The 19,215-nt window shown below is 47.3% G+C and overlaps 4 protein-coding genes and 1 long non-coding RNA gene across 6 annotated transcripts; 3 read left to right on the top strand and 2 right to left on the bottom strand.

Annotated features, from left to right (window-relative positions):
- The first annotated feature begins 764 nt into the window (after positions 1-764).
- On the top strand, positions 765-6,634 carry LOC118504666 (calcineurin subunit B type 2). Of its 2 annotated transcripts, XM_036039450.1 has the most exons (4): positions 765-1,123; positions 1,488-1,527; positions 2,636-2,934; positions 3,890-6,634. In XM_036039450.1, exons 1-4 carry the CDS (start codon positions 1,121-1,123, stop codon positions 4,058-4,060), a joined length of 513 nt encoding a protein of 170 aa, XP_035895343.1. In that variant the 5' UTR covers positions 765-1,120; the 3' UTR covers positions 4,061-6,634. The 2 variants fall into 2 exon arrangements, with proteins under 2 accessions (XP_035895343.1, XP_035895344.1); XM_036039451.1 differs by lacking the exons at positions 765-1,123; positions 1,488-1,527 and adding an exon at positions 2,428-2,555.
- A 7,334-nt stretch (positions 6,635-13,968) lies between these two features.
- LOC118504664 lies at positions 13,969-14,561 on the top strand. Its single transcript, XR_004905329.1, has 2 exons — positions 13,969-14,236; positions 14,354-14,561. It is a non-coding gene; the product is annotated as an uncharacterized LOC118504664 (long non-coding RNA).
- Positions 14,506-17,175, bottom strand: LOC118504661. The gene is made up of 3 exons (XM_036039444.1): positions 16,728-17,175; positions 15,779-16,339; positions 14,506-15,696 (listed from the first exon to the last, which is right to left on the bottom strand). The coding sequence occupies exons 1-3, from the start codon at positions 16,756-16,758 to the stop codon at positions 15,158-15,160; spliced, it is 1,131 nt and encodes a 376-aa protein (XP_035895337.1). The 5' UTR covers positions 16,759-17,175; the 3' UTR covers positions 14,506-15,157.
- Positions 17,176-17,411: 236 nt separating this feature from the next.
- LOC118504663 (signal peptidase complex subunit 1) lies at positions 17,412-18,097 on the top strand. Its single transcript, XM_036039446.1, has 3 exons — positions 17,412-17,564; positions 17,626-17,772; positions 17,850-18,097. The coding sequence occupies exons 1-3, from the start codon at positions 17,541-17,543 to the stop codon at positions 17,967-17,969; spliced, it is 291 nt and encodes a 96-aa protein (XP_035895339.1). The 5' UTR covers positions 17,412-17,540; the 3' UTR covers positions 17,970-18,097.
- LOC118504662 (tRNA-uridine aminocarboxypropyltransferase 1) lies at positions 18,045-19,181 on the bottom strand. Its single transcript, XM_036039445.1, has one exon. It carries the CDS (start codon positions 19,079-19,081, stop codon positions 18,125-18,127), a length of 957 nt encoding a protein of 318 aa, XP_035895338.1. The 5' UTR covers positions 19,082-19,181; the 3' UTR covers positions 18,045-18,124.
- Between the last annotated feature and the right edge of the window lie 34 nt (positions 19,182-19,215).

Below are 19,215 nucleotides of genomic sequence, written 5' to 3'. Positions count from 1 at the left end.
CTGGCTCCCTGTGCTTTTTAATACCACACAGTCAATCCTCCCTAAAGGGGGTGGAAGGGTTTCCCTGGGGTCCAGAAGGGATTCAATTCCCAATCTTGCCGTTGATAGACCGGTGCCACGCTATAAACTAACCAACCAATATTGACGTTGTAGGAACAGAAAGTAACAATAGGATACAGTTTGTGTCAGTAATTCAAACGTAACTTAAGGTAGTAGAGGCGATAGCAGCGTCAGTCTTTACACACCAGTAAGACCGGTTGTTTTAAGTTCTTAAAATCTGTATAACTATCACTTTGCCACCTGAGCACACCTGAAGCTAATTTATTAAAATTCTTTACGAAAAAAAAATACAATTCACATCGTTTAGGAAACATCACCTTTTTCCAGACTGCGTAAGAGCTCTTTATTATGGATGAGCACGGCCAAACAGCAATTAAATCAGTAACTATGTGAAACAAATAAATTGTACCCCATTTTTGACTAGTATACAATTACTGATTAACTACCCCATTTTTATAACAGCTTCAATTCAATCGATGTATTTAAACTAAAATTAAGTTGAAAAACACGTTTCAATTGCTTTCCCCTAACCGTCAATTTCAACGCGGAATTCAAATCACGCCCCAAAACTGCATGACCTTACGTCAAGCGTGCTCGAATTCGCCTGATAAAGGAATCTGCTCGAATTTTATGTCCGCTGGGGGGTTTTGCGCTGGCGTTGTAACGCTATCGCTGTGTGAGTGTGTGGCTAAACTTTCCGTCATCCCGTAGCTGGGCGATGTGTGCCCTCGTGTGTGTGTCTGCATTGAACGTCGATTTAATGCGCGTGTGTGCGTATTAAGCAGCACTGTAGTCCGTCGCTTTCGTCGTTTTCGTTCGTAGCGAATCTTCTGCCTAGGCTCACGCATAAATCCCGTGCAATTAGCGTAGGCCGTGTTCGGTGGTTTGCTTGTGTTTTGGGCGAAATTTGTGCAACCCCGATTTGTGCAACCAGCCTGTAATTCAGGACGTGCACAAATAGCTAAAAGCGAACGTATATTTCGGTAGGCTACTGCACGCAAGCTACAGGCCGACGAGTGTCTTTGGTGGAGCCAGTAGTACAAAGCAACAGATCCGAAAAATGGTAGGTGTCTTTCATGTTTTCGTCCGTTTTCGCGTACAACATTTCGGTGCCATAATGTATGTGATTAATGCGAAAAAAACGGTAGTGCGATGGAGTTTGGACGAGCGATTCCGGCCAAAGGATGTATAAACTGCATGCTTTCGTAAAATCAATTGGTTTCGCTCGGTGCAGTGTCTGTGGGCATGAAAATTTCACCCTTAGCTCTGGTGCGTGCAGCCAGCACCCACCGCCGTCCCGGATCGTCTCGCCCTAGATCCATTAGAAGTTGCTATGGCGCCCTCTTTGCTGAAACGGTGCTATCTTGCGATTGAACGTATCGGAATTACGCCTAATGCAAATATGTTGCCACTTCTTTTATTTACAGGGAAATGAAACCTCGCTACCGATGGAGCTGTGCTCGAACTGTAAGTAACCGTTTAATTGGTGCATTTTTTTTTTCCTAAAGAAGTAGTACATCGTACCCGCAAGCACATTTATTCTACCTTGCGTTGCGAAGAAGAAAGAAGAAAAAACACACGCGTATCACGATGTGATCGGCGCGAAGTAGTAGTAGGCCACGAAATATCCGTAGTGTACACACGCGCTCGCTCTCTTTCTCTATCTCTCTCTCTCGTTCTCTTCTTGCGGGATTTTGTGTACGGACCGTGTGTGCTTTGCGCCTGCAACACCAGCAGTAGCACCACCAGCATACGGCTATTCTCGAACCAAGCAAGAGTTTATCGATTTTCCTCCTTGCGAAAGACGCTCATAATGAGGCGCATTGATCCCTTAGTATATGCAACGAAATTATTATTTTACTTTCTGAATTCGAATCTCGACACTCAAATATAAGACATTTTTCACATGACATAAAATTCAACAAATTTTTATCTTTTTCCTTCACTTTTTTCACTTGTGTTCACTAAAGTATTGCATTCGATAGTGTCATTTAACAACCATCTCTGTTTTCTTTTTCCTTGATTACTTCCCTGACATTCATCGGTTCCCTTGCTCACTCTTACCATTGGCAAGGCGCATGTCTTTTGCCACAATTTCAAACAGACAAAATCATCCCCTGCACCGCGATCGGTCGGTGGTGGTGCGGCCAATGTTTTTGTTGCTTTTCATTTTAGCGCATTATTTACATCTGCCAAGAGATTTGTCACTCAGCTATGGGAAAGCGGCGTGGGCCGCCTCTAACCTAGGAGCTAGATGCGAAGAAAAACATTGGGGACGCACGCTCGCTACCATGGGAACGACGGTGACAAAGTCGCTCATGCCTGCCGCGATTGAACGCGCTGGATACATGGGATCAATTTCAGTTTCCTTTTATCCAGCGAACGCAGAGGATCTTGTCTTGTCCGTTGGCCGTTTTTAGCTAGCTAGTGCTAGACTGCGTGCTAATAACATCTCACCATCTACTTCCAAATGGGACAAATCACATCTCGCACCCGTACGAAAGAGAGAGAGAGAGCATTGATCATCGTCCGCGCATCACATGATATTCTAACACGGTGCTACCATCTTTTCCAGTTGATGCGGATGAAATCCGTCGGTTGGGCAAGCGGTTCAAGAAGCTCGATCTCGACAATTCCGGCGCCCTGAGCATCGACGAGTTTATGTCCCTGCCCGAGCTGCAGCAGAACCCGCTGGTGCAGCGTGTGATCGACATCTTCGATGCGGACGGTAATGGGGAGGTCGACTTCAAGGAGTTCATCCAGGGTGTGTCCCAGTTCAGCGTGAAGGGTGACAAGCTGTCGAAGCTAAAGTTTGCCTTCCGAATATACGACATGGATAACGATGGATACATCTCGAACGGGGAGCTGTTTCAGGTAAGCGAACACACAATATGTCTATGTCTCGTTGCGCCGCACTTGGTAGAGGATTCCACACAGTTCGCGACAGTCCTTCGATCACAAAAGATACGAAAAAGGATGCAATTTGTGAGGGATATTGGCCGTTGGCATTGAGGTAGCGGTGGCGGTCTTTCACACGGTAGACCAAATGGTAGACCAAGACCCCTCAAGATTATAGCGCCATTGAAGTTTTTGATTGTTGATTCATTTGGTGGTGGAAGGTCTTTCTTATTCGTCACCAGCCAAAAATGTTTAACAAAATTTTTCTCTAACTAATATCTTCCGATACTGCCGTTTTAAGGTGTTTTCCGCAACATCATTCCATTTAAAACCTCCTACACAAAATCCCGCTTATTCTTGGCAAGTTTTGAAGTTGTTCTGGTCAACAAAAAAATCAATCTCTTGGCTTAACAAACTGAACCAGATTTCAAAGATTTAAAACAACTTCTAGAAAAGATTTACAAAACTGATTCCCCAATCTGCGAAGAATACGTTCTGGATTTGTTAGCAAACCTCTAGAAGTGAAGAGGCGCCCATTACCCATATCTCTCCAAATATTTGGTTCAAAGTTTAAAAAAATGCAGAATTCATAGTTTTGAATATCTCGCACAGAATGCAGAAACAAAAAAATAAAGGCAACTCTGTCCCAAAAGTAGAGCTCGAACGGTCCTCCGCGGTAGAGACGCTGAATCAATGCTAAAAATAATCATTCATTCGCGTTCCGGGGGTAGCTCTACCTTGAATACTACATGCATAAATACACGCTACACTAGCTTGGCCCGCGCGCGCCCGCTTTAAATTTCTGACTCGATAAATAGACGGGCCTGTTTTGATTGTTTTTTTCCTCTTCTTCCCCCGGCTGACGAACAATAATTCATGTTTCGTTTCATGTTTTTTTTATGCGGCACTTGCGTTACGCGCAACGCCTCAGGTGTTAAAAATGATGGTCGGCAATAATCTAAAGGACACGCAGCTGCAACAGATCGTGGACAAGACGATCGTGTTCGCGGACAAGGATGAGGATGGCAAGATTTCGTTCGATGAGTTCTGTTCGGTGGTGGGCAATACGGACATACACAAAAAGATGGTCGTGGATGTTTAAAGCACCGGTGTGCGCCCGGTCGGGGTCGATCCATCCGCTTAACCTCTTCCACCATACAGCAACGGGTATTCACCACAAACGAAACTCGTACGTACGTACTACGCCAGGAGGGCAAACGAAAAAGGGCAAGAGCAGCTTCGTTCTAAAACTATTGCAATTATGTGCACCATTATACTTAAAAAAAAACCCCCGTACAGTTTACCACACGCAGTGTGCGCCATTTCTTTTCTCCATCAACAAGGGCGGCCATACACACGCACACGACGCACCCTAAATTGCTTAAACTTTACATTCAAAGCAACGCTCACACCATCTCGCGTTGTTATGTGTTATGTGGTTGAGTCGGTTAATTAAATTGGCAGGAAAATCAGACCCATGCTCCCCATCACATAGCATCAGATGCCAGAGAGATGATGATGATAGGGGAGTGGGGGGTTAGGTGTTTGTGTGTGTGTGTTTTTTAAATCGGATCCAGTGTTTTTAATCTTCCTTAAGCCACCTTTTATACATCGCGTCCCTAGAGCAATAATTGTATATGCCCTTTTGTTTGTACGTAATTGTTTAACAAGAAGCAGTGAGAGGAGCCAACATATAATGTTTTACCCCGTTACATTTACACACACACACACTCACCGTTGTTGTTGGTATGTCCTGTACTCTTGGTGGAGCGCGATAGTCTGTGAATCTTTGTTATCGAACGTTTAAAACAAAACAAAAAACCCACAAGAGAGCAGATGGATTTATTATGCTAAGAGCATTATGTTGTATAGTTTCGTTTTGTTTTTTTTTTCCTTTTGTTTTTATTTGTTTCAAACATTATCTACTTACGTATTATTCTAGACCAATGTAGTTAAGTAAAGAGAAAAAAGTATGGTATAAAGAGAAAAACAAAATAAAAACTGCGTGCGATCTGTCGATTCTGTACATTTGGGCAGTAAAATTCATCCAAAGCAAAAAAGTAAATCGTATGAAAGATTAACCCAACACACACGACACACGTGTCGTTTGGCATTCTTGAAAACCTTCCCCCCGAAGCCGTGACCCTTAGTTAAACTAACAACCTACTAACAACGAGATTTACAATCACAAAATCTATTAAGTTGGCTTCCCAAGTTCCGGGGCGGTTTTTTACGTTTTCCTCGTAAAGGAGTTCCATTATTCCTCTAACAAAAAAATCTAGAAAGAAAAGAACACCTAACTGATGCAAAACAAATGGCATTCATACTGTAAGGCAGCAGATTCTAATTGGCACCGTTAATCTAATATTTTGAAACAACAAAAAAGGAATTTTAAATGTTAAATGGAATTTTAAATGTTTAAAAACATTAAATTATCGGAAAATCTACACACACACCCACACAGTCGGCACCTAAATATGAATACATTTAAACCATGCTTTTTTAAAGTGTGAAGGAAACTTGAGGGCAAATGTGCAATCATTAGCATGCGAAAATCTGTTCGAAACTAAAGACCAAGCGAGCTGGTGTTGTTTTCTTATAATTTAAAAATCAATTGAAAATGTTTAGCGACGGGAGTAATCGTTCAGTAAAATGCAAAACCAAAAAACAAAAAACATGGAAAGAAGAAAATCGTGTACTTATGCGTGTATACAATGTATATGTATATTATACATATATGAAACACTTAAAAATGAGTTGCAAGTTTGTTAACGTAGTTCATTCTAACACGCCCCAGGACGATCTTAACTCCAGTTTTGTTTTCTAAACCCCTTTACCACATACATTAAACAAACCCAACGATCCCGATAACTCTCACGTTCGTTTGTATCCATATTTCCTTGCTTTCCACAAAACCCCACAGGGAAACCTTCGCACGCGCGTGCAAACTGTTTTGTCAGGCGTACAAGTAAAAGCATAAGAAGCATCACCTACGTTCGGTACATCAATTACAACCGTTTACTGCACAATCGTCAATGTGCATGTAGGGGCAACAGCAAAAAAAGCCATATTTTCACGTTAGAACAGATCCTTAGGTTAGGAGTAAATTTACTTGCAAAACAAACAAAACAAAAAATGCGGGAAGGAGGATAACACGTGTGTGTGTGTTCGCCGTAAGATTTGAAACATATTTAAACAAGCATACGAAGAGAGTTGCGTCAAAAATGCGCGCATCTCATGGTAATATCTCTCTGTGCACATTTAAACATACACACGGGACAGGACACGTGTTCTCAAACACTACTCTTTGGCACGGACGGATTGGGACGTGTTTTAAAAAAGGGAATTCGTGTCGGGCTTGCCGGCACAAGCAATACCCTGCTGCGATCTGTGTCTTCACGAATCTCTCAATTCCCTGCACGAAAATCCACATTGTGTGGCGCGCATTCCGTCGTGAATTAAAACCTCCTCACACGTGACTCACCCAGTGTATGTGTCTGTCACTTTCGCCATATTCGCACTCAAAAAAAAATCGAATAACACACGGATTCATTATACGGCGGAGCAAAAAACCCCGCCATGGCAACGTCCACACAACACCGACCGACGGTAACCAACTTTGTCTCCTAACCCAAAAACTGTGCTACGAATAAAGCAGAAACTGTACTCTCTGAAAGACATATTCCAACTGGCGGCATCAATCACATCCCTTTGGTTCGATTGCCTTTGGGGGGGGGGAGCGTTGATTTACTTGACACGTTGACCGATCGGCTTGAAATAATTCCGAAATTATTTAGCTTCTTTACCAGTTCTTAGTGTTATGGTCCACAACCTGGCTCGGTAGATCTGTCACGGGCACTCACCGGTGACATGCAACGGTCACCGGTTGATGTGTTAGTGTGATCTATCGAGATCGTCAGCGAACGAGCGCGAACGTCCTAGTGAGAGATTTTGTAATCAGATTCGTCCTAGCGTCCAAGCGGTTATCTCTGCCTAATTCGTTTTAAGTGCTGCGCCCGTGCGTTTTAATGTTTTATTGGCGTGAATTGTATACGCTTCAAAGTTCGGTGTCTACTAAGTCTATTCTAAAAAATAAAACAAACATGAAACATAGCTATTAGGTAGCATTTCAGAAAAAAAGAGATTAACCTCCGATGAGATGTTGGTGAATCAACATAGTAGATAGAGAGTGATGTGATGAAGTAGGATTGGGTAACTGTAGGCAGAGAAGCAAGCATCTCAAACATCTGGCGAGTAGCAAACCTGGTAGAAAACATCAGCATGCGCACTATACGATCACTTTGGAGCCTGGACAAAGTTAATAAAGTCACCCAACTGACATAATTGGCTACCGGCTCTGACACAAGGGGGCCTGACTTTAATATATGCAGCAAGGTATGTAGATATAGAAGGTAGAGTTGTTTAGAGCAATTTGACATTTCTCGACCTGACATAACAATTCCGGGGTGATCGAGGGGAAGGGTATTGAGAAGAGTGAGAGCAGCATCGGAGGAGGCGCCGGTGGTGGTATCGCTTGCGATTTTTTGACGAAAAATGCAACTGTGGCGACCTCTATCGGAGGAATATTAATATCGACCACTGTCCAGCGTTGCGGAATGTCATCAGCTGAATTGCTGAACTGTCATTATTGACAGCAGTTGTTCCGCTCACCAAGACAAGTAGGGAGTCTCGTTTTGCCGGCTGAACACGCGACAGTGATACCGAGTGCGCTCCCGACTTAAAAAAAACCGATTAAAAGATTAACCGATCAAAGTTAAATAAAATTGCTTCCCCCACGTTCCCGGAGAAGCTAAAACTGGTGACCCCGACGTGATCGGTTAATTGTTGTCGTTTTCCGAACAATTTTTGCGTCATTTGTGTTATCTGTGCAACGCCATTGTTCTCGCGCACCCGACGCTGTCGACACACGTCGTTCCCCGTCTCTTACCGCGTGTCGTCATCCGCGAGTAAAAAAGTCGGTTCGTTACGTGTGCGAAAAAAGGTGCACTATCGCGTGTTCCGGATTGTCCCCGAACGCAGTGTTCATCGTTTCGGACCCTGGCAGACCCCGCTACCTTTCAGCCAGTCGTCCTTACCAACGAACCGACGCCATTAAGTGGCCCGCGTCTCGGATCCGCCATTTTGTAAATAGTGTCGTGTCGTGCTTTCCACGTGTCGCGTTGACCATTGCATTAGTGTTACCTGATTGGACAACACTACCATCTCGGCTATGTACGGAACGACGGTGCAACACAGCCCCGATAAGCGGCATGATACTCCAGCGGATGCCGTCCAGAACCTTCCGGATACCGTCCCCGCTACTGGCTCAAATGCGGTCGACGTTCCAACACCGAAACGCAGAACCACCTCGCTCCAACTCGAATCAGCCATGGACCACCCGGTGGAAGCATTTAACACGGTGCGTATTAATCCACCAGAGATGGACCTTAACGACCTACCATCGTTCTTTTGGTCTCTCGAGCATTGGTTCGCAGCGCAGGGGATAACCGCAAAGATGGACAGTAAGCGGTACCACATGGTTATGGCGCAGATTCCTGTTCGTGTGCTGCCCGAGTTGCGACCGCTGTTGGAAAATGTGCCTTCGACAGACCGGTACACGTTTGCTAAACAGACCATCTTGGCTCATTTTGAGGAGTCTCAACGCAGCCGCCTTCACCGTCTGATATCCGGCATGGAGTTGGGCGATCGCAAACCGTCCCAGCTGCTAGCAGAAATGCGACGGGCAGCCAACGGTGCCATGACAGAATCGATGCTCATCGATCTTTGGGTTGGCAGACTACCGCAACATGCTCAATCGGCCGTAATCGCTACACGAGGGACAACCACGGACAAGACTCGTGTGGCGGATGCCATCATGGATTGCATCGCTCATCAGAATCAGCACCGTACGTTCCAACGATTGGCGGAAGTTCAGGGTACGCGGGGTTTCGAGGAACGTATTTCCCGCGAGGTGGCCGAACTCAACCGAAAGCTGAGTGAGTTCATGCTGGAATCACGACGTCGTGATCGTACCCCGAACCATCGTGAGCGATCCCCGTACAGTTTTCGTCCGCGATCACGCACACCATCGGCAAGCGCTTCTAACACATCGAACGGCGAATGCTACTACCATCGCCGTTTCGGCGCAGCCGCTCGTTCCTGCCGACCACCGTGTTCCTTCCGCGCACCTGTCTCCACTAGCCAGACGGGGCAGCCGTCATCGTGCTGAGACAACGAAGGAGAGATCGGCCTGCAGTGTGACGCTGTCAACCCTGCAAGCAACCGGCTTGTCGTTACGGACCGAAAAAGCAACATACGTTTTTTGATCGACACCGGTGCCGATGTCTCCGTAATCCCGAAATCCAGCGATTGCCAAGCCTCACCTGATTCTTCCGTACGTTTGTTCGCAGCCAACGGTACACCAATAATGGTGTATGGGGAATCTCTTCGTACACTTGACCTGAGTTTGCGCCGTTCTTTCCTCTGGAATTTCATCGTCGCGGACGTAAATTCAGCGATCATTGGAGCGGATTTCCTGCATCACTACCATCTACTGGTGGACATTCGTAAGGGCTGTTTGGTGGACGCGGAGACTGGCCTCCGAGTTTCAGGGCTACCCGACACTACGCGCCAAGACACCATCAAGCTGTGCGACGCAACATCACCGATGTTTCAACTACTTCGCGAGTTTCCGGACCTGACTACGAGACGACCACTGGACACTACTACGCAGTCAGAAGTTTTGCACCGCATAGAGACCACCGGACCGCCTACGTTCGCTCGCGCTCGTCGTCTTGCACCAGACAAGTATGCGGCCGCACGGGCCGAGATCGAATCATTGATGCGTCTGGGTGTGTGTAGGCCATCGAAAAGCAGTTGGGCAAGTCCACTGCATATGGTGAAGAAAGCAGATGGTACCTGGCGTCCATGCGGCGACTATCGTGCGCTGAATGCGAAAACGATCCCGGACCGGTACCCGTTGCCATATCTGCAAGACTTCACAGTGATGCTGAGTGGAAAGACTGTTTTCTCCAAGGTGGACCTGCACAAGGCGTACCATCAGATACCCGTCCATCCGGATGACGTGCCCAAGACTGCCATCACTACACCATTCGGCTTGTTCGAATTCGTTACCATGCCGTTCGGTTTGCGCAACGCTGCTCAGACCTTCCAAAGGCTTATACATGATGTGTTACGAGGGTTGGACTTCGCGTTCCCGTACATCGATGACATCATTGTTGCTTCAACGTCACCGGAGGAGCACAAGATGCATCTTCGGCAGCTGTTTAGTCGCTTGGTGGAGCATCGCCTAACTGTTAACGTAGCGAAATGCGAGTTCGGGAAGTCGGAGATTTCGTTCCTGGGACACCAAGTATCTGCAGCAGGAATCCGTCCACTGGAGGAGAAAGTCCGAGCCATTGCAGAGTTCCCGCGACCGGAGACGATCATGGACCTGAAGAAGTTTCTGGCCATGATCAATTTCTACCGACGTTTTCTCCCCCACGCTCTGCAGGCGCAAGGACCGCTACTGGATATGATACCCGGCAACAAGCGGCGAGACAAAACCTCTTTGTCATGGACACCGTCCACCGAAGCCGCCTTCGAGCAATGTAAGCAACAGCTGGCTCAGGCCACCTTGCTTGCACATCCGATGCAGTCCGCAGAATTGTCGCTATGGTGCGACGCTTCCAACGTCGCAGCTGGAGCCGCCTTGCATCAGATCGTCGATGGGCAGATGCAACCACTGGGGTTCTTCTGCAAGAAATTCGACAAGGCGCAACAGCGGTACTCTACGTACGATCGCGAGTTAGCTGCAATATATCTCGCCGTCCGACACTTCCGACATTTTCTGGAGGGACGTGAATTCCACATCTACACGGACCATAAACCGCTGGTTTATGCGTTCCGACAGTCCTTGGAGAAGGCATCACCGAGACAGGCTCGACACCTCGATTATATCGGACAGTTCTCCACAGACATCCGCCACGTGGAAGGGAAAGATAACATCACCGCCGACCTGCTTTCCCGAATCGAGACCATCCAGCCAGCTACACCGACCATCAACTACGACGAATTGGCCGAGGATCAAACCCGCGACACTGAGCTCGCCGACATACTCAATGGAAAGACCCGGTCAGATCTCATACTCCAGCGCATCCAGATTCCCGGCAGCACGAAGGCACTATACTGCGATTGTCCAACGGGAATCATCCGCCCGTACGTTACGAAACCATTCCGACTACAAGTCCTGCGATCGGTCCACGAGATGAGTCACCCCGGCGCGAAAACTACCACCAGACTGATGACGGAGAGATTCGTCTGGTTAAATATCCGCCGAGATTGCCGAGAGTTCGTGCGTAACTGCATCGCTTGCCAGGCGACGAAGGTGCATAGGCATATGCAAAGCCCGCTTGTACGTTATCCAACAACCGATACTCGCTTCGCGCACATCAACCTGGACATCGTGGGCCCGTTTCCCATCAGCAACGGATATCGGTACTGCCTTACGATCATCGACCGGTTCACGCGCTGGCCTGAAGCCATACCGTTAGCAGACATAGCTGCACCAACGGTGGCATCAGCACTGCTACACGGATGGATAGCCCGATTCGGCGTGCCTGCTTTCATCACCACCGATCAGGGTCGGCAGTTCGAGTCAGCGCTGTTTCGTGAACTTTGCCAGGCGATGGGTACCAAACATCTGCGTACCACGGCGTACCATCCGCAGGCCAATGGTCTGGTCGAGCGCTGGCATCGTACGCTCAAAGCAGCCATCTGCTGTAAAGACGCCGCGCGCTGGACCAACCACCTGCCCATCATCCTACTAGGACTACGCACCGCGTACAAGGCTGACATTAAAGCTTCACCAGCAGAACTCGTCTACGGCAGCACGCTAAAGATCCCAGCAGAGTTCTTTCACAGCAGCCCGCAGACGATTCCACCGGATACTACCGAGTTCACGCAACAGCTGAGGAAGGTGATGGACAACATGCGACCGACACAAACCGCTTGGCACGACAAGAGAGCGCCCTTCGTACATTCCGATCTACGAACCTGTACTCACGTCTTCGTCCGGAATGATACTGTTCGACCTGCTCTCACTCCACCGTACCAAGGGCCTTACGAAGTCCTGCGTCGTTCCGAGAAATGGTTCGAGGTCCTGGTCAACGGTAAATCGACAAACGTCTCCATCGACCGTCTAAAACCGTGTTATACGCTGCGAGATCCGGTTTCGACAACACCGCCTATGCCGCCATCGCTCGCATCACCGCCGTCAGCATATATGTCGCCGCCGACATCGTCTACAACATCACAAACAACCTCGCACGGTACGACACCTCCTGTCGCCACCAAAGACTACTCGACCGGTGTTACCCGTTCGCAACGTCGTGTGACCATTCCTTTGCGTTACCGCTAACACCGATCTGAAGGGGAGTACTGTGGCGACCTCTATCGGAGGAATATTAATATCGACCACTGTCCAGCGTTGCGGAATGTCATCAGCTGAATTGCTGAACTGTCATTATTGACAGCAGTTGTTCCGCTCACCAAGACAAGTAGGGAGTCTCGTTTTGCCGGCTGAACACGCGACAGTGATACCGAGTGCGCTCCCGACTTAAAAAAAACCGATTAAAAGATTAACCGATCAAAGTTAAATAAAATTGCTTCCCCCACGTTCCCGGAGAAGCTAAACAACCAAATATCGTCAATCTTCTGTGGGACAACTCTTAATATGCAAAGATGACCCATAAATTAGCGAAATTGCTCAAGGGACTGAGAATCGAGGCTGTTTGTTCATGTTGGTAGCCCCATACCATATGTTTTTGTAAACAAACTCTGACATAACTCGACTAAAATGTCGCCCTGTCAAATCGATAAAAATTCACCTTCTAAATACATACACCTTGATATGCAGCAATGTCCCTCACGAGCAAGGTGTATGTATTTAGAAGCAAGGTGTATGTATTTAGAAGGTGGATTTTTATCGATTTGACAGGGCGACATTTTAGTCGAGTTATGTCAGAGTTTGTTTACAAAATCATATGGTATGGGGCTACCAACATGAACAAACAGCCTCGATTCTCAGTCCTTTGAGCAATTTCGCTAATTTATGGGTCATCTTCGCATATTAAGTGTTGTCCCACAGACGATTGCCGATATTTGGTTGCATTTTTCGTCAAAAAATCGCAAACGATACCACCACCGGCGCCTCCTCCGACGCTGCCGTCACTCTTCTCAATACCCTTCCCCTTGATCACCACGGAACTGTTATGTCAGGTCGAGAAATGTCAATTTGCTCTAAACAACTCTACCTTCTATATCTACATACCTTGTTTAGAAGGTGGATTTTTATCGATTTGACAGGACGACATTTTAGTCGAGTTATGTCAGAGTTTGTTTACAAAAACATATGGTATGGGGCTACCAACATGAACAAACAGCCTCGATTCTCAGTCCTTTGAGCAATTTCGCTAATTTATGGGTCATCTTCGCATATTAAGTGTTGTCCCACAGACGATTGACGATATTTGGTTGCATTTTTCGTCAAAAAATCGCAAGCGATACCACCACCGGCGCCTCCTCCGACGCTGCCGTCACTCTTCTCAATACCCTTCCCCTTGATCACCACGGAACTGTTATGTCAGGTCGAGAAATGTCAATTTGCTCTAAACAACTCTACCTTCTATATCTACATACCTTGTTTAGAAGGTGGATTTTTATCGATTTGACAGGACGACATTTTAGTCGAGTTATGTCAGAGTTTGTTTACAAAAACATATGGTATGGGGCTACCAACATGAACAAACAGCCTCGATTCTCAGTCCTTTGAGCAATTTCGCTAATTTATGGGTCATCTTCGCATATTAAGTGTTGTCCCACAGACGATTGACGATATTTGGTTGCATTTTTCGTCAAAAAATCGCAAGCGATACCACCACCGGCGCCTCCTCCGATGCTGCCGTCACTCTTCTCAATACCCTTCCCCTTGATCACCACGGAACTGTTATGTCAGGTCGAGAAATGTCAATTTGCTCTAAACAACTCTACCTTCTATATCTACATACCTTGCTCACGAGCCCATGGGCTCTCTGCATAACTCGCTAGCTAGCAGAGTATGTGGGGCACAGACGATCTAGATGATTTTTATATTCGATCATTCCGTAAGTGATAGTGCTATGAGATCTCAGGAGATCAAACCCTACCCTAAGGCTAAGGTCTAATCATTTAACATTGGGCGCGCATCTTCGGTATATAGGACTCAATAGATGACTCCAAAGTAAGTGTCTGCTATAACGAATATCACGACGAGTTAATGATTTCTGTCCAGCTCTTAATTCTCAAGTTCCCGAGGACCCATAACCCAATTTTTATCGATATCTACCCTTTTTCTTAGACTACAAAGCGCCTCTCAACGAAGAAAAGGATATGTTTGCTGGGGAATGTACCAGGCTCCACTGGGAAAGAGGAAAATGTGTACTCAAGAGAACACGTTTCATGGAGGTACACACCTGATGGGAAACGAATTTAATTCCTTGCTTTTCTTTGTATAATGGAATATTTATAGACTTTATTTACTGCACGACGCCACGACGATAACGATACACGGGGGTTTATTTGTGTGTTTTTTTTTCGTTCTTCTTTTATCATAAAATTTCGTTTAGGCACATGGTGTTCGTTTCACAGTTCCAATAATAATACTAATACGCATAAATTCCGTAAAAATGTCTTTACCCTTTGCTTTGAGAGACCCCCTGTGGTCTCTCTAGATCATATCAATCCGGAAACGGCTTGGTTTAGCTCGCCCGTTCGTCACTTTAGTTAAACTAATCGAAAATCACACTCGGACGTGGAATGGTGAAAAGGGGGGCGGGGCACTGACAGATAAGCTCCCACGAGCGGAGACACCCATCCTGAGACGTCCGACAACGACTATCTGTCGTTGCGACAAATGCATATAACGTACGCTAGGCGTGTTAGGCGAAGGTATTACTTCCGGCACCATAGGTGTAAAAATTGTTAAGTTATAATCACGCGTTGCCTTGCCGGCTCCTCAACAGCAGATTCTTGCTTCTCTCACCGTCACCGTACGGAGATGAATCCATCGCTCGAGATCTCGTACACTTGTACGTAGGGGGGCTGTAGAGGCTAGGATTTTGCATATCTAGCTACGCTCTGGGAACGTACGCTTGATGCACTTTTAAGCAAGCAAGGTACGCGGAAAGTGATTCATCTCGATGAAATCCTGCACTATTTCCTCCAGCAGTTCCCGCGTAATGTGCGGACGGCGCAACCGGTACCCGTACGACTTTAGCTTCTCGTTGCTCAAATGCAAATGCTTGTGCAGCAGCAGCTCCTGGTCCATGTACGGTGTGAGCGGCGTATTTTGCACACCGTCCCGCTGGCACAGTTCGGCCCACGGTCCCAGATGGCGGTCGTTAATTTCCTCGATAGCACCGGCCATGTCGAGCTTCGTCATGTTCGACATGGTAACGCCCCAGTAGTCGATCTTGATGCCAAACATGTCGGCCAGCAGTTCGCTTATCAGGGCCTGCGTCGCATTGCTGTCGTCGCACACGTTGATCGTTTCGTGCAGTGTGCGATCGGTTTGCAGCAGCTCCCAAATGCTGCCGCACACGTCTTCTACGTGCACCACGTTCATCTTCATCGTTCCGGTCCAGAGCAGTTTCATCGTTTCGCCAAGATGTTTATAGATACCCGCTATAATGATGCGTGGTGCTGGAAAACCAAAAACCGAAGAAGAATGCACATTGTTAATGCGTGTGTGGTGCCGTTGAGAGAGAGACGGCCAGACACGTACTCAGTCCCTTCCGATCGCCAACGCCATAGCAGATCGGCAGTCTCAGTATGGTGTAGGGCAAATCCTTTATGGCAGCCAGTTCCTGTTCCACCTTCGCCTTATACTTGCCGACCATCGTCCACGGTTCGACCGGACAGTCTTCCCGCTGCGGTACCTTCTCGTCCGAGCACATGCTGCCCGTGCTGAGTTCGATGTAACGCTTCGCTTTCTGCTTCACAGCCTCCGTTGCACAGTTTAAGCTTAGCTTCAGTATACCTTCCTGATACACCGGGTCCGTTTGGCCGGGTTTCGTTTCGGCCGCACAGTTTATCACATAATCCCAACAGCCACCCTCGGACTCCTCCTGCTGGCCGGTGCCCTCGCTTTGGAACGCATTTTGGCACGATGTGGGATTTATTAGGTTGGCGCTGACGAATTCTACCCGCTCGCTGGCGAAGGCTTGCGTGTGGCGGCTGTTTAGCCACGCCATTAGGGGTGGCGTTTTGTCCACCACCTTTATGCGACCGGCCAGATCATGGGTGACGAGATGTTCCACTAGATGGCGTCCAATAAATCCACATCCTGTGTGTGTGAAAAAAAGGAACAAACAGACAGAAAGTGGAATCAAGGAATCGTTTCCGTGTTCGCGCTCAACCATGAAAAGAAGATTCCGCGCTATCGGTGATTGATCTCTCGCGGGTCTCCGCGCACAGGGTGGCATTGAACCGTGATTATCTGCGCTTCGGAAACCGGCTTTCGCACAACACGTTCTTCCGAACGCGATGCGCAGAATATCGATCATGGGGTGGCAATTATGGGACATTAACTTAATTATGAACACAGCCACCTAGCCACCGGACCGACTGGCCACATTGTTGCGCAACGAGATTTTTCGCTTCCCTTTCCCCTCCCTCCTCTCCTTTCCGGAAAAGCAAACACTCTCCATACACTTCCAGCAGCAGAAAATTACCTCCAAGGACTAGCACGTTCGGCTTTGACATAATTAGTTACGCCTTTTTACCACCTAGAAACAAAAATCGGCACAAAATCTGCTGCACACCGGCACACGCGGGAGGAAATGCGAATAATACACACAAAAAACAACCCGACACTTAACAAACAAAATTAAAGTACAAACGCAAAGGTATCGCAAATGGCACGAACACGAACAGCGAGCGAATGAACAGCTTAAACGCGGAAGAACAGAAGAGAAGATGGCCTAATGTACAACAAGTGCAGCAACGGAACAAAAAACGAATGTAACACAACCAGTGCAGCAGTGTGGTGCAGCGAAAATGCAGCAGCAACCGTCCGTCCGTCGTTGTTTGCGGCTCGGTGAGTTGTTTTTGTTTTCTTTTTATCACCCAACTGCACCGTGCTTTATATCGTTGTGTGCGGAGTGGCCGGGCCCGTATACGTGCGTACGGTTAGTACATGCGTGTATTGCGTGACATCGGCGTTACGGCGAGCCGCCGCTGACAGTTGATTACAAAGAAAATAAGGAGTGAAAGTGGTACTAAATGTGCACACTTTGCATCGAAAATGGGTAAGTTTTGTAAGTAAAAAATCGATAACAATTTTAGTAAGGGTTTCGTATTGTTTTTCCGCAAATCTGGAATTACACCAAATGTCAACATTTTCCTCCATGATCCAGCCTGGATTTTGACGTTTCCGAGAATGTAACGCCAGCTGTCACTTCAGGGCGATGGGTTTCTGACGTGTTGTTTTGTTGATGTACACTTGGCACTTTGGCAAATTGGAAGCCGCCTGAACAAACGACAAAATGTTCAATATCGCCACACATATGGTAAGTATTCGGGGTGCAATGAAATAACTTCACGCACTACCCTTCCACTGCTACTTTGCAGGACTTTGAGGGCCAAGGAAGGGCCGAGAAGCTGTCCCGCATCATCATTACACTGTTCGGTACGGTCGGGCTAGTGTGGGGCTACATTATCCAGCAATTCTCGCAAACGGTCTACATTCTCATCGCTGGTGTACTGCTGGCATCGATTGTAAGTAACACGAACGTTTCTTTATCACCCGTTGGCACCGACGGCTAATCGGGTTTTCCTTCGACCCCATGTTCTAGCTCACCATTCCACCGTGGCCCATCTACCGCAAGAAGCCGCTCAACTGGCAAAAGCCTCGTCCGGATCCGCAAACTACGCAAAGTTCAACAGATGAACCAAAGAAGAAAAAGAAAAACTAATTCTTCCTTGGATGGGATCTCGCTTGCTGAACGATTAAATTACGAATAAAAAATAAACTACAACACACACACCTATTGTGGGCTGACATTCGGGGCTGTTTGTCGGAACAAAAAACCCCAGCTTGTAAGTAGTAGTTTCCTTATTATATTTCTCACTAGTACAACGGCCGTTTGTACGCTTTTAACATTTCGTGATCGTAATGCTTGTGTATTAGATTGTACATGTGGCGGAAGAAGAACAGTATGTTATCGTACTGCCCGTTGTACGGTTTTACATCGTCCGGATTCGCCTCGCTCGGGTGAATGATGCGCTCCTTCGGAATTTGATCCATCTTCAGATGAATGTGATCCAATCCCCGGTACCGGCTGTCCAGCCCCCAGGCTGCAATATGCACCTCCAGCACGAACTGATGAATGGCTTCGACCGTAGCCAGAAACCACCGTGGACTGTTGCGCTGATGGCGCCAGAATTGAGAAATTCTGTTCTGTATCACAACGGTGCGCAAGCACGATAGCCGCTCGTCCTTGTAGATGCCACGACACTGGCTCCAGGTACTGTCGATGAAAACGGCTCGCTTCACGGGGAAGTTCGTGCCGGTGGAACCATCCACTTCCGGAACTGGCAAATGTGTGTCAACGATATCGTTCAACCGGTAGCGCAACAACGTCCCCATATGGTATCCCTTCGGAAGACCATAATTTTCCTTCATCTGGTACGTTTCGCCACTAAACAGGCTCGCCACCGTCAGCGCTGTCGGGGTGGGAAATATCAACACAACGCCCTCCTCCTCCCGGTAGTCCGGGATGTTTGGATACGTGTAGATTTTAACATCGTCTGGTGCCAGGATCGCGGCATGTACTGCCGTACTTTTACCATCGATCTCATTCCGATGCTTTATGACGTCGATTTGCACCGGCAGCCGAAGGCGAGGCACACGCGCCACTATCTCCCCGACCGGGACGTAGCATGTGTAGCAGAAGAACTTGCGCGACTTGCCACAGCTCGGGCAACAGCTGCGACCCTCGACGTCCATCAGAAAGCCGGTGTCGGCAATATCCATCCCTTCGAATGGGTCCGGTCGATTCGGGGATGATTCAGCAGCTGTGGCCATATTTTCGTGGACCAATGGTAAATTATTCGATAAACCTTCTCTTGTGAATGCGTTTGTTTACATGGTTTTGTTTTCTTTTTTGCCCTTTTCTCAAAACGACAATTTGACATTTATCATTCAAATATGTAACGCTC

Source organism: Anopheles stephensi, chromosome 2, assembly GCF_013141755.1.
Source record: "Anopheles stephensi strain Indian chromosome 2, UCI_ANSTEP_V1.0, whole genome shotgun sequence".
Classification (NCBI taxonomy): Eukaryota; Metazoa; Arthropoda; class Insecta; order Diptera; family Culicidae; genus Anopheles; species Anopheles stephensi.
The sequence above is the reverse complement of the archived record's forward strand: the minus strand, read 5'-3'. Positions and strand labels throughout refer to the sequence as shown.

Excerpts from the sequence above, each read along its gene's own strand:
- LOC118504666 (XM_036039450.1), top strand. Across the intron at positions 1,528-2,635 it reads GATGGAGCTGTGCTCGAACT|TTGATGCGGATGAAATCCGT; the intron begins GTAAGTAACCGT and ends CATCTTTTCCAG. Across the intron at positions 2,935-3,889 it reads CGAACGGGGAGCTGTTTCAG|GTGTTAAAAATGATGGTCGG; the intron begins GTAAGCGAACAC and ends GCAACGCCTCAG.
- LOC118504661 (XM_036039444.1), bottom strand. The coding sequence starts at position 16,758 with ATGTCAAAGCCGAACGTGCTAGTCCTTGGAG. Across the intron at positions 16,340-16,727 it reads GAACGTGCTAGTCCTTGGAG|GATGTGGATTTATTGGACGC; the intron begins GTAATTTTCTGC and ends TCACACACACAG. Across the intron at positions 15,697-15,778 it reads TGGCGATCGGAAGGGACTGA|CACCACGCATCATTATAGCG; the intron begins GTACGTGTCTGG and ends TTGGTTTTCCAG.
- LOC118504663 (XM_036039446.1), top strand. The coding sequence starts at position 17,541 with ATGTTCAATATCGCCACACATATG. Across the intron at positions 17,565-17,625 it reads TCAATATCGCCACACATATG|GACTTTGAGGGCCAAGGAAG; the intron begins GTAAGTATTCGG and ends GCTACTTTGCAG. Across the intron at positions 17,773-17,849 it reads GTGTACTGCTGGCATCGATT|CTCACCATTCCACCGTGGCC; the intron begins GTAAGTAACACG and ends CCCATGTTCTAG.
- LOC118504662 (XM_036039445.1), bottom strand. The coding sequence starts at position 19,081 with ATGGCCACAGCTGCTGAATCATCCCCGAATCGACCGGACCCATTCGAA.